This window comes from Phaenicophaeus curvirostris, chromosome 2, assembly GCF_032191515.1.
Source record: "Phaenicophaeus curvirostris isolate KB17595 chromosome 2, BPBGC_Pcur_1.0, whole genome shotgun sequence".
Classification (NCBI taxonomy): Eukaryota; Metazoa; Chordata; class Aves; order Cuculiformes; family Cuculidae; genus Phaenicophaeus; species Phaenicophaeus curvirostris.
The window spans coordinates 24288816-24301985 of record NC_091393.1 but is presented as its reverse complement, the minus strand read 5'-3'; the positions used below and the strand labels follow the sequence as shown (position 1 = coordinate 24301985).

Here is a 13170-nt window from a genome sequence, read left to right as displayed (position 1 = left end):
CTGAATGGTAATATTCCAGCTTGGTCTTTACCTGCATCACCTAGTTGTACAATGCCTCAGAAATAAATCATCGCACAACCAGTCACAGCTATTATTTAAATGTGTTTTCACATTTAAACACTATAGTAAGTATCCTACTAGGGTATGACAGTTTTTCATTCTTTAAAATTTTATGAAATACTGTATTTTCACAATCCATTGGATTTTTTAATATATATGAAAGAATAGGAAAAAAATGAATCTGACATAAAAAATGAAAACAATTACTAACATACTATAAAGTCATAAAGCATCAGAAAGACCTAGAAAAGTGACAGAAGGCTGCCAAAGACAAAAATTCCATCTAGATATACCTCTACACAAAAAAGACTGCATTAATGACTCGTCATATTTATTGTCAGGGTTTATATTTTCAAATACCTCAAAATATAATACAGTTAGACACATTTAATACATAAAAAATATTGTGATGAAAATTCAGAGGAAGCTTTCATAATAACTTTTACTAAGATATAAAGATAATTTAAAATCACTTTTTTCCATATTGCAGATATGTTTCCTTTAAATATTGATTGTTATTATTGAATTATTTGAATATTGATAATGATAAATCATCCCACAGGAAGCAAAAAAGAAAGACAGATTTATAAAAATGTTTGTAGAATTATTTGCAAACAACTTTGCATGGATGAGACAGCAAGTAACTATAGTTTAAGAAATAATTATTGAGAAGATAGATGCCATTTTTTCTCTGAGCTTTTCATTTACAATTATAAAATACTTCTGCCAGAAGATAAGGAAGTCCAAAAAAAAGTAGTAGTAGAAGTGTGCTTTATACTAACATATGCCTTTAAGTCCAAGCTCTAAAAAAACATTGAGAGGTGAAGTCCATATTCTTGTACAAAGTATTTTGTTATTTTTATAAAGCTAATCGTTATGGTATGGACATGTTCATCCTACCAGTATATACTTATTATTATAAATCAGATTATTTAAACAAGCTACTTCAGCAAGATTAAGCTAAGTACATAATTTAAGTGTGCTTAAGTTATTGCTAAAAGTGCAGTTTGTACTTAATTGCTTCACTGAGGAACAGGTATTGTCATTATTTTTTAAAATCATTAACAATTACAGTCATGCTATGAAATAAATAGATTTATTTTGAGAAAGTTTTCTTCTTTTCCCTAATTCACTCAGTGAATCCAGAATCCAGTGTTTACACATTACAAAGCCAGAAGAGATGTGGAGGTACCAGAAATATTACCAAATCTTTAAAAATCAGACTCCCCTTCCTTCAAATAACAAAAAATCAAGAAAATGAAAAATGAAAAATCAGAAGTAAATGGAATGGAAATACAAAACGTGTTATTCTACCTTAATTACAGTTCATTAAAATTTTGTGCTAAATCTAGTAATGGCTCATTAATGCTTAATGCCATTATTATTCCTGCTATCATTATTCCTATAATGCTACTACAGATAATATCATTATTATCATCATCTTTATACAAAATAGAGTACTAGAAAGATTATTTAAGAATACAGGGCATATTAAGGCTAATAAATTATATAAAAATCTACTTAGCAAATTATATTAAAAATACACTAGAAGATTATTTTGGAGGGTTAGAAGATCTCATAGATTAATCTGCAGCATTACGTTGCCCAATAGTTACAATGTCAATGTTTTGGAACAATCACAATAAGCATTGGAACTTTTAAACTGTACAACATTTTGAAGTGACAAACATTCATGAAAATATCCTTCCTTATTGGTTAATTTGTTGCAATACAGCATTCATAGGTTATATTTTAAATGTACCTATGGCCTCAGATTATTTAGGTTAGTCTTAAAAATTAATTTGGGAAAAAAAAACCTTATCTGACTGATCCACATGAGAAGAAAACACAGGAACAACTCAGGTGAAAGAGGAAATCCTGAGAGAAGATCAACATCTCTCTGTCCCTGTAATTTGTAAAACAACTCTCAAAATCCCTTGGATTGTTAATAGGAAAAAAACCAGCCTACCTTCTAAAATTCTAGTTAGAGTCTATTCAGAGATTACATACTTGTCTTCTGGTTTAAGTAAGGGAAATAAAACATATAGAGAAACTTTTGAGGTTTATTTTGGTATATGTTACAGTAAGAACAGAATCTGTGCCTAAAGCAGATTACATAGATTTGAATGTCAGTCAGTCAAGGGTGGAAGTGCTCGCACATGGATGGAGCACAGTTGTGGTTTGGGTTGATTTATAAAAAATAAAATGTCCAAATGTGAAGATACTCTCTACACGTGTTTTCTGGTATAAATCCTCTAGATTACTCATAAATTAATGGAGTTACTATAAGTCATGTGATCTGACTATGATGTCATGATTTATAAGCCACTAAGGAAATATGCTTCATAGTTTAAATTTAAATATGAGTTATGTTCTTCTCTTTTCTTTTGATATATGCAACAACTATACTGGATTTCACATAACAATTATTATTTAGTCATTACTATCAAATATTATCCACAAATTGTGATGTCAAGTGTTATAAAAGAATACTCCTTTTTGTGAATATCATTCCCAAAGTCTTGTTTGGTGTTGAGCTTTAACAAATTATATACCATTTCACAGCAGAAAAAACTCTGATGAAAGTCTGAAATTAAGTCCAAATTAAAGGAAATCTAAAGAAAATATTTAATTCCAATGCTGACAGCAGACAAATACTTTAGTTTTTAAATTATCTGATGATGACATAGGGTGTTTCTTTGTGCAATATATTTTGCACTGCTAAGAAAACAATGCAAATCACCAAAGAAATATTATTGATCCTCTACTATCTTGTCTTTATGATTCAAATGTATTTTCCTTCTTACATTAACACTAGGGTGACTTAGTGCCTTTTCAAGTGCCACATAAATCTGTAACACTTCAACATGGAAATAATTATTAATACTTTACAGAAAAATGTTATGAGCTGAGAATTGAGCATGTAAAACCTCAAATGCTGGGAAAGTTCACAATTAAGGCTACTTAAAACTTTCATTTAGTCTTATAGCACATTCCTCCAGAAGCCTGTTGCATATAACTACAGGTTTAAGAAGAAAATCCCTCTCTCAAACTAGGCTAGACTGGATTAGCATGGATTGGGTTGGAAGGAACCTTTAACAACCACCTAGTTCCAACCCTGCTGCCATGTGCGTGGATATATTTCACCAGATTGGGTTGCTAAAAGCCCTGTACAATCTAACTTTGAGTGTTTCCAGGAATAGGGTATTCACCACTTTGCTGAGCAACCTCTTCCAGTGTCTCATCACCCTCATCTTAAAATAATTATTAATTCTGTCCAATCTAAATCTACCTCATTCGGTTTAGAACTGTTGCCCCTTGTCTTGTCCATCTTTCTGGCAAGCCTGTTTTAAGTATTAAAATGCCACAATAAGGCCTCCCTTATATCTTCTCTCTCTCCAGACTGAACAACCTCAACTTTCTCACTCATTTTTGTAGCCCTCCTCTGGACTCATTCCAATAGGTCCATGTCTGTCTCATTCTGGGAGCACCAGAGCTGGATGCAGTACTCCAGATGGGGTGTCACAAGAGCAAAATAGATGGGGAGATTCACCTCCCTCAATCTGCTAACATGCTTCTTTTTCTTAAAGCCCAGGATACAATTTGCTGCAGCCCAGGACAGGACTGGAAATCTGGAGCATCAGTTTATTGCCTTAGGCAAAAAAGAACATAGCTTTTCCTGGTGTTATGACTCAAGATTAGAGTCACAAAACATGGCTTAATTTTGTCGTGTGAGTTAGAAAACCTCTTGCTTATGAATCACTGAAAAGGTCTTATTTTATTTCCATTAGTATTCCCCCCTTAGGACATCATCTGAAATAATTTTAAAACTATAGTATTTTGCCAACAATCACTTTTTCCTTCCAGGTTTCCTATGACTCAGAAGCTCCATCATACTTGTGGTTTTGCTAGATAAAAGTAATCAGATTTAACATGTTCAAATTATGTTTTATATGTGCATTATTGTCCTTGCGGAAGAAAGGGAGTGCAATTAGAACTTTTTTCTCCATTTTCTGGAGCATGTTTTTCTCCAAATACTACAGGCTATGATTCTTACCTCATATTCAGCTTTATGACACACTGAAATTCAGAACAGACTGAAAAAGGTCTTAGAGTTCCAGTAATAGGAACTAGGATTCCGCCAGTAAAAATAACACAAATAAAACATTTTATCTGTTTCCCTTAAAGAAGATCCAGTCTTAAATGCAAAGCTATTTGGAAAAAAAGAAGAAAAAAAAAAAGAAAAAAAAAAAAGAAAAAAAAAAAGAAAAAAAAAAAAAAAAAAGAAAAAAAAAAAAAAAAAAGAAAAAAAAAAAGAAAAAAAAAAAAAGATGTTCCAGAAATATTAAAAGGCTGAGGTAACAGTCATAATATAGCCAGAGATTAAAAAACACCAATACATGTCTAACAAGTGTACTACCAGCAATTCTTCTGTTCATTAAATTGTGTTATGAATCTCTCAGAGATTCATTCGCTCAGAGAGAGATTCATATTATTTTTATTATTTTTTCTGACCTAGCACACATCCTGAGTCATTCTATCTATATGGAGAGAATTCCAAGTCTATAATTACTTTATTTGGCTTGCCAATCAAACTTCTGCGACTTCTTCCTCCTAGACCTAGTGTGCACAGGCTGTTTACATCTGACACTGAAATTCAGCAAACATGAGGATCTCAGAAACTCAAGGCTGGCAGTCAAATGCAATTTAGAAATGTTCTAAGTCTTTCTCGTTACTTCCCATCTTTTCTGCTTTTCATAGGTGACAAAACCACAGTGGTGGTAACAAAGACATGCATTTTCTCCATTTTCATTTTTCAGATTTAAAAGTGCAATATACATTTCAACAACAGAAAAGTGTAATTAAACTTAAATGTTACTATTTCAAAAATCAAGCACTTTTAAAATTTGAATTGAAACAAGCTTAGTACCATCCAGTTGAAGGGCATATTTAATCTTAAATCTATTTTAATGTAAGTTTAAGTATGATTTAAAGAATTAGACCAGGATTAAGCTCTATAGTCATGTAGTCATTTCCAATATGGAACACATTCATTACAACTTTAAACTGGGTTCAGTGAATGTGACTACAACTATGAACTCTTTTTGCTGGCTTATCTCTTTCAAGGGTATATAAAATTAATTTTATTATTATTAAAACAATGCTTTTTTATTTATTGAACGTTTTTGTATATTAGGTTATCCTAAAATGGAATCAATAAGAAGCAGTCTGAAAAAAAAAAAATCTATTAAATGTATAAAGACATCAGGCCTTTCTGCTTCACATTACAATTTTCTATAGCAATAGGAAAGCAGACAAAACGTAAACTAATATCAAAACTTATTTTTTTAAATACTAGTATAAATCTATTTTCTCTGATTTTTTGCAGAATTTAATTTGTATGTACTATATCTGCTTGCACTCATACACACCTTGCAGTTTTACATACAACCTTTACTTAGTTCTGACAGCTATTTGTTCCTTTTTATTCAAGGTGCCTATTTTAGATGCCCCGAGAGATTAAATACTTATAGAATTGGCTTCTTGGAAAATATGTACATTATTACAGATGGGCTTCAAAAGACTATTTGGTTGGGTATTGCCACTGTGAGGTTTACCTGATCAGAAGGATGAATGAGTTCAGTACATTGCTTTGTCAGCAGCTGAACAAGCAAAGCCTGGGGCTTTTTTATATGTATATTACCATGTATCTACATAATGGCCATACAGCTTCTGTTTACCTACATCTAGGCACTACATTCTTACAAGCAGACACCACAATTATTAAGCCTTTCTGGATTACTTTACCTTATCTGCAGTGTCTCCAAGCCTTTGAAACACATAAGTTTTCTGTCAGAGTAGAATGCCACAGGCTTAATGCCATTTATGCACCTGACAGTGCAAGATCTCAATGATTTGAGGTATACCTGGATTCCCCCTGGCCTCAGCTGGCTTTAGCTCATTTTATCAATTGTTACCAGCTAAGTGATTATTACCCAAAATGTTTTAGGCGATACTCTGCAAATACCATGTATGCTAAAGGTCTGGCAAGCTCTGACAGTCACTGCTTAACAAACAAGTCATTAACAGTAAATGAAGCTGGGGAAAGTGACTTTCAAAGTTTGGCTGGAAGACATTAAGAAAGAAGCAGAGTATGGAAAAAAAACATATAAAAAATAATTCAAGTAGAACCCACGACTGAAGAGTAAGAATTCCCTAACATGAGAATCACAGGAAAGAGCCTGGGATGCTGATGAGTGCCTCTCTAGTTCTACGTGAAAAAAAGACAGAAACAGTGAGTGTTAAGCTCCGTAAGAGCACTGGGAGGGTCAACATAACACAAAAGAAATAGGGTAAATAGGAGCAAGTTTTTGCACAACACTATCAACTACATTGCTTATGTTTTTTTCTTTGTTAATTGACATGGACAGCTTAACCGTGTAAGCATTAATCAGGGTAAAAATAAATCCTTAGCTGTCTATGTATGATATGCTTCCTTTTGCGCATAAGAAGATTTTGAATGTGAAACACATGCCAGCCTCTCATATTTTATTTCCCTCCCACTTCTATAATCCGTGAATAGCAGTTAGCCAAGACACAGTGTGCATTAAAATTAGTTATGACAAGGAATGCTGAAACTGGGTAGCCAGCAAACCAAACTGAATTGCTATCTAGGGAGTAGTGCTGCATCTTCCCTCTCAACAAGGGCACAATTTCAAGACTCTATCAGCCACGTTACTAATATTGCTTTTCAAACATTTCTAGGAACTGTGAAATTTGACTGAAATTGGCCAAGGGTTTCACAATTGCATAACAGAAGGATGTCAAGAAGCATGACAGTCAGACATCACAACAGTGTAAGTCTTGTCATTCAAGCAAATAACGCTAAGACTTATTTGATGTTTGACTGACTAAAAAGAGAACAATATTTCTAAGAGAATGAAGAAGGAAAGAGAAATGTTTTGAAGTAGTGAAGAATTATTTTTTAGGTCCAGTTTCAGCAACTGCAGATCAACTAAGAGGAAGAGAGAGAAATCCAAAAATATAATATCAAAAGAAGTAGGAAAATCTGGAGACAATTTGGAAGACAAGATAACCAAATAGCAAGGGCAACAGGTGTGGGACTGCAAAAGAAAAGTCAGCTTGCAAAAGCAACATAATCCTTGTATGAGGAAAAATAAAGCAGCCATTGAAATCAGTCAGTTTGAAACCACTGGAATTTTCTCTCAGAGCACATCAGAGGAATGGTGAATAGACTGAAAAGCAATACTTACAGAAGTTCTAAAGATTATGAACACAGTGAACTGAGAGTACCATTTCCCACATGTTCTAAATGGTGCTGAGCAAGTTACAAGTGCTCAATAATATGAAGCTATCAAATGTGATAATCTTAGGAAGAATTACCAAAGAAGAAATGTTAGGAATAAATATTGCTAGTGCAGTCTGGGATTTCAAAGGCAACAGAAAGATTTTGTGCTATCTGAAGAAAAATAAACACATTCAGGATGTTTCATTTTGAAAGAAAACAAATCCAAAATCTGTTTGCAGAATGCAGAAAAGTATGTAGATGGAAGGAAGAATGTAAATCAATGAGAAGTTCTGTAAAGTGGTCTTAGATGGTAGATCACTTAATCACTTAAAATTGAACATGACAGTATTAGCAACTTTCTGCATTAGGAGAAAAACCCCAGTAATTAAGAAAATTAAGAAGTACCTTGTAAAATAATTCCTTCTTTTTTTTTCATTTGAGTGGATTATCTTCGGGTATTTTTTAAGTTTTGAAACCTTTTATTTTTTATTCTTTAATACACAGACTAAACAACTGTGCTTCCTCAAAACTGTATTCAGGTAGGTGTCTTTTTATAAGCATGGAGTATTACACAAAAATGAACTGTGTGAGTTGTCTTTACTGGAGAAACTGTTTTGCTTCTCACTCATGGGGAAAATAAAATTGAATGAACATACATTTATCTGGTAGTTCAAGTACATCTATAGCTACACATTCTGAGAAATAAAGTAATAAATACTAGTTGGTTTTTTTATTTGACATGAGAATAACTCAAATATAATTTAATTTGACTGTATCTTGTTTCTGAATTTTCTACCTACTATTGTAACTATTAGATTAATAGATAAAGTATGAAAATTTTCATCAAATTATTACTGGGCTTGAGAAGCCAGTTTTTTGTGGATTCTTTACATAATTATTTGCAAAAAATGCTGCTACAAGTTTCTGAATTCCTATGACAATTCTTTTTTCTTTTATTCTGAGAATGCTGTACACAAACTTTGTCACTTAAAATATTTATCTAATGAAAGCTTTTAATATTTCATAGTATATTGTTCTGTTCGGGTGCATTTTTTTTCTTCTATTGAAATAATAGGACAAAAGTTTACATTGTCAGTGTGTTAGTCATGATAACACTTTTGCTGTCAGCTCACAAATTCCAGTTGGGAGAAACAGGAAGAAAGCAGCTTATCTAAAACCCAAGTAATTTTAGCAAGAGATCATTAGAGCAAACCCCAAAATATCAGTAAATTTTGTATGGGGTCTTTTTCATCATATTCCCATTCACTTTTGGCCACATAAAATAATCCTGTTGTACACTTTGGGGAAGGAAAAAATGGAAGATATGAGTTTAGACATGAGTTATGGCAATCAGCTCCTACAGTTGTTGTTCGATGAACTGTAGCACATATTAGAAGCTCTTTCCATCTGCAGTGAGAAGCGGATATTGGTTAAATATATGGAATAAATTAAAGGTGAATAAATTAAAGGCAAATAAATTTGCCTCAGACAGACTCAGTACAGCAAACCATAATATCATGGAATGGTTTCGGCTGGAAGGGACCTTTAAAGGTTATCTAGTACAACCCCCCAGCAATGAGCAGTGATGCCTTCAACTAGATCAGGTTGCTTAGAGCCCTATTCAGCCTGACCTGGAATGTTTCCAGGGATGGGACATCTACCACCTCTCTGGGAAACCCATCCCAGGGTTTCACAATCCTTTTTTGTAAAAAACATTTCTTCCTTATATCTAGTCTAAATCCACCATCTATTAGTTAAAAACCATTATCTGTTCTATTGTAACAAGCCCTACCGAAAATTCTACCTCCATATAAAGCCCTTTTATTGAAAGCCTGCAATTAGGTTTTCCCACAGCCTTCTGTTCTCCAGGCTGAACAGCCCCAACTCTCTCAGTTTTTCCTCAGAGGAGAGGTGTTCCTTCCCTCTGATCGTTTTTGTGACCCTCTTCTGGACCTGCTCCAACAGGTCAATGTCTTTCCTGTGCTGAGGTCTCCAGAGATGAACACATTACTGCAGGTGTGGTTTCAACAGAGAAAAGTAGAGGAGCAGAATCATCTCTCTTGGCCTGCTGGCCACACTTCTTTTGCTGCAGCCTGGGATATATGTATTTAAAAATACAGATACAAAATGTGTGCATCTGCTATCTTTTAATTTCGTTTTAATTTTCTCATATGTCTAGACAGAAAAATTATAACACGAGAATTACAAAAAAATTAATCTGAATATATAAAATAACCCATACTATATTTTGAAATCCTCATTCATCACATTAAAATAACAAGATTATAAAAATTGGAAAATGAAACAGTGAATATTAGCAGCATCGTCCAGTAACAGTACACCTAAAGGGATGGAAAGGTGTATTGGGTATGTGATCTTTGGCAAATGACATCACTTTGGCTTCCAGTTTTTACAGCACAAAAAAAAGATTCCAACTCAATATCATTTCAGTTGTAAATTATATAAGTTATGGATTAAAACATTCACACTTTTAAAGGCACTACATAATATAATATATGCCTGAAGCATTTCTAAAAGTTAAAAAAAAAATAAAATTGTTATTTTTCCTTTTAACCATAAAATTAATTATGCTAGTTCCTACTTACCTTGGTATGTCAGCTTAAATCCTTGCCTGTTTTCTGAGTGATCACTGTAAAAATGAACAAGTGTTTCATGAGTAGTACTTAACAAGGGTGATGGGAGTTCCATTCCACTAAACTGGCCAATCATTGAGCTGGTGTGGTAAGGCCCATTCTGAATTTCAAGGAAATCATGATTTGCTTCAGTAGAAAAATTCAGAAACTGAATGTGTGCACCTGCAACATTGAGAAAGAAAGAAAATTAAACCCAGAAATTTTATAACTCACGTTGCTTAATGTTGCAGCATACAAAGATGAAAAAACAGATGTAAATAATTATTATAGGCACTATATTTATATTTTAGTCATCATGAAAAGTGGAACATTTCAGTTAAGGAAACAGGTGCTAAGTATTGCAGGAGTAGGAGCTTTTAAGACTTTGGTACCACGTAAGTATCACAACCACATATGAAGGGACCAATGAAAGTACGTCACAGAGTCAACAACCAGATATTTGGCAGGTTCATAAACCAGCCAAAAGAAACACTCCAAGGAGGAGCAAATCACAAATCCTGCTGTGTCACGGCATACTCAGGAATTTGTTGAAGGAAATTTACTGTAGCTGGGCCAGGCCTCTCATATAGGCTCAGGATCAGCTCAAGACCTAAGAAGTTTACTAAGCCTTTCAGAAGCAGAATTTTACCTACCTAATCCAACTATCTATCCTACCTTGTTTTTTCTGACCTGAGTCACCTATAGTTCCCTCCAGCCTGGGCAACGGCGTCTTTAGAGTCGTTCTTTTCAGTATGCAGCACTATAAGATGCGCTGAACTCCAGAATGGTGAAAGGGGCTTACTTAGGCTCATTTACCACAAACCCTCTGCAGAAGTCAGATGGTTGAACTGAGCCTTTCTCAGAAAATAAAAGTGAGAGATCTGACTCTCAAAATGCTGAACAGTTGGAAGTAAAAACATAATCTCACTGGAAGAGCTGTTTTTAAGTCCTGTACTACTCCATGTCAACTGAGGACTTAGAATTCAGGCTTCTAAAATTATGTGTAGATATAATATAAAAAGAGGGATGGGGATGAGCCTCTGGTTCGGAAGCCAAGTAGTACTAAGTAATTTGCAACTGGACTGCTTGGACCTAACCTCAGTCTCATAGAGTGTGAAGAACTAGCTGGACAGGAATAAAACAGAATTATTGAATGAATGGACAAAACATGAAATATTAAATGTTTCATCTCTCTACTTGACATTCTTATTTAGCAGTAGATAACAGGACAGTACCTTATAGATTAACCACCAAGGTAAGCCATTCACTCAGTCTTGCTCTATAGCTTATTTCTTTGCCTCTATATTTTGCTATCTAATCATTTGTATAAAAGGGACATTTTTTTTCTATAGGAGAAACTAAATAAGCTGCCAAATAAACTGGGTGTTATACAGCTCTCATAAAAATATGGGACATTTAGCTCTAGTACCTTCTCCCACCTATGCTGAGTTGGAGAGATATGAAAACAAATATTTCACCTACTGAATAAGAAAACTTATTCCAATACTGTCAAAAGAGAGGCACATATAGAATATGTTGAAGTCGTAGTATCAGCCATCTCTTGTTTGATATCTGACATGTTTAGTCTGACTTGAGTGAAGTCACTAATTTTACAGTGCTCTTGGGATTTAAGGTGAGGTATGACCCCAAGAAGCCTGGAAATATCTTGATTTCATTATCAGCATTTATTAATTCCCACCAGAGACTGAATGTCAGCAGCACAGAAATCCTAAAGAATTGAGAAGCCGCTTGATATCTTACTTGAACTGTTAAAGCATCAAGCATATAATTGAATGACACATAGACCCAAAATCCATGTTAAGGTATTTAAATAAAAGTAGCCTACTCTTCTGAAATAGTCTCTCATGAGCCATGAAATATCTTTAAAATTGAATTATTCTTATTTAATTACTGAGAAGGAATTTCTATGACTAGTTGTAAATATTCAGTATAAAAAAAATTTGTATTTTAAAAGTAAAAAGTAGATTTACCCGTAACTTAAACAAAGATTAAACTGCTTAAAATAGTCACATCTTAAACACAAACAGAAGTATTTTTTTTCCTAAAGGTTTTTCAACCATGCTAATTTCAATCAGAGGAAACACTGTATGTGGCACTGAAGTCTTAACTCTAAATTTGCAGAACTTAAGACTGTCAATTTGATATGTCAAAGAAAAAGCCTTCTGCACTAAAACTTTTCTTACATAAAATTATACAGACTAAAACTGATAGCCACAGAAAAGAAATCATTATCTGGTCAAACTATAATTACTTCCTGCTCCAATCTCAACGAGATTTCCAATCTCACTTGAATAGGCTATAAATAATGAGAATTCAAAGCTGAGCTAATCTTTTTCACAAGTGTTAATCAATTAACAATTACCTGAAATAATTTTTAAAAATCACTGCAGATCACTTGAAAATATGTACTTTCCATCTGTTTAAAACGTTTGGATTTTAGAAGTGTCTTCTTTTATGCTATCAGTATATTTATATGCAATGAAGAGAGCACTATACTTTGGGACACACTGAACTCCCACAGTTTTATTGTTGGACTCAAGCTCACCTCTGTGCTTGCATTACATCAATCATATCACGGGCTTCATTGAGCTACAAAGTTTGAATAAATGAATGGGAATAAAGGAATGCTTACTGAGAGACTAAGTCACTGTGATGTTACTTCTTTCATTACATGTTCAAGGCCAGGTTGGATGAGGCTTTGAGCAAACTGATCTGGTGGAATGTGTCCCTGCCTGTGGCAGGGAAAGCGGATCTAGATGATTTTCCAACCCAAACCATTCTGTGATCAGGTTTTGTACACAGTACTAACCTCCAACTCATTCAGTATCACATTAAAATCCTTAAAAAAAATAAATTCCTGGAGAGTTATTCAATTTTGGAATTATTTTCTATATTTCAGTGATTTTGTGTATTTATTTTCATACAATCGAATGAATGCAGACAAGCAATTTTAGGTAGACAAATTTATACTTGTAATTATTTTGCAGTGGAAGTTCTCTGCAAAACATCACATCATAAAACCTGGTGTAAAGACATTTTCCATGGATTATTTGATAAAGACTTTTTCAAAAACATCCTTGTAGTGATTTTATGGCAAAAAATATCATCTTCTAGGGTTTTTTAAAGCAAAGATAGATCGATGGTATA

At 33.6% G+C, this 13170-nt stretch overlaps 1 protein-coding gene across 1 annotated transcript in view; it reads right to left on the bottom strand.

Annotated features, from left to right (window-relative positions):
• The window catches only part of CSMD1 (CUB and Sushi multiple domains 1), a 1116699-nt gene that overhangs the window by 128016 nt on the left and 975513 nt on the right, over nt 1-13170 (bottom strand). The window contains exon 41 of the mRNA XM_069851527.1: nt 9976-10185. Coding sequence (XP_069707628.1) covers nt 9976-10185 — 210 coding nt within the window. The remainder of the gene's footprint in view (nt 1-9975; nt 10186-13170) is intronic.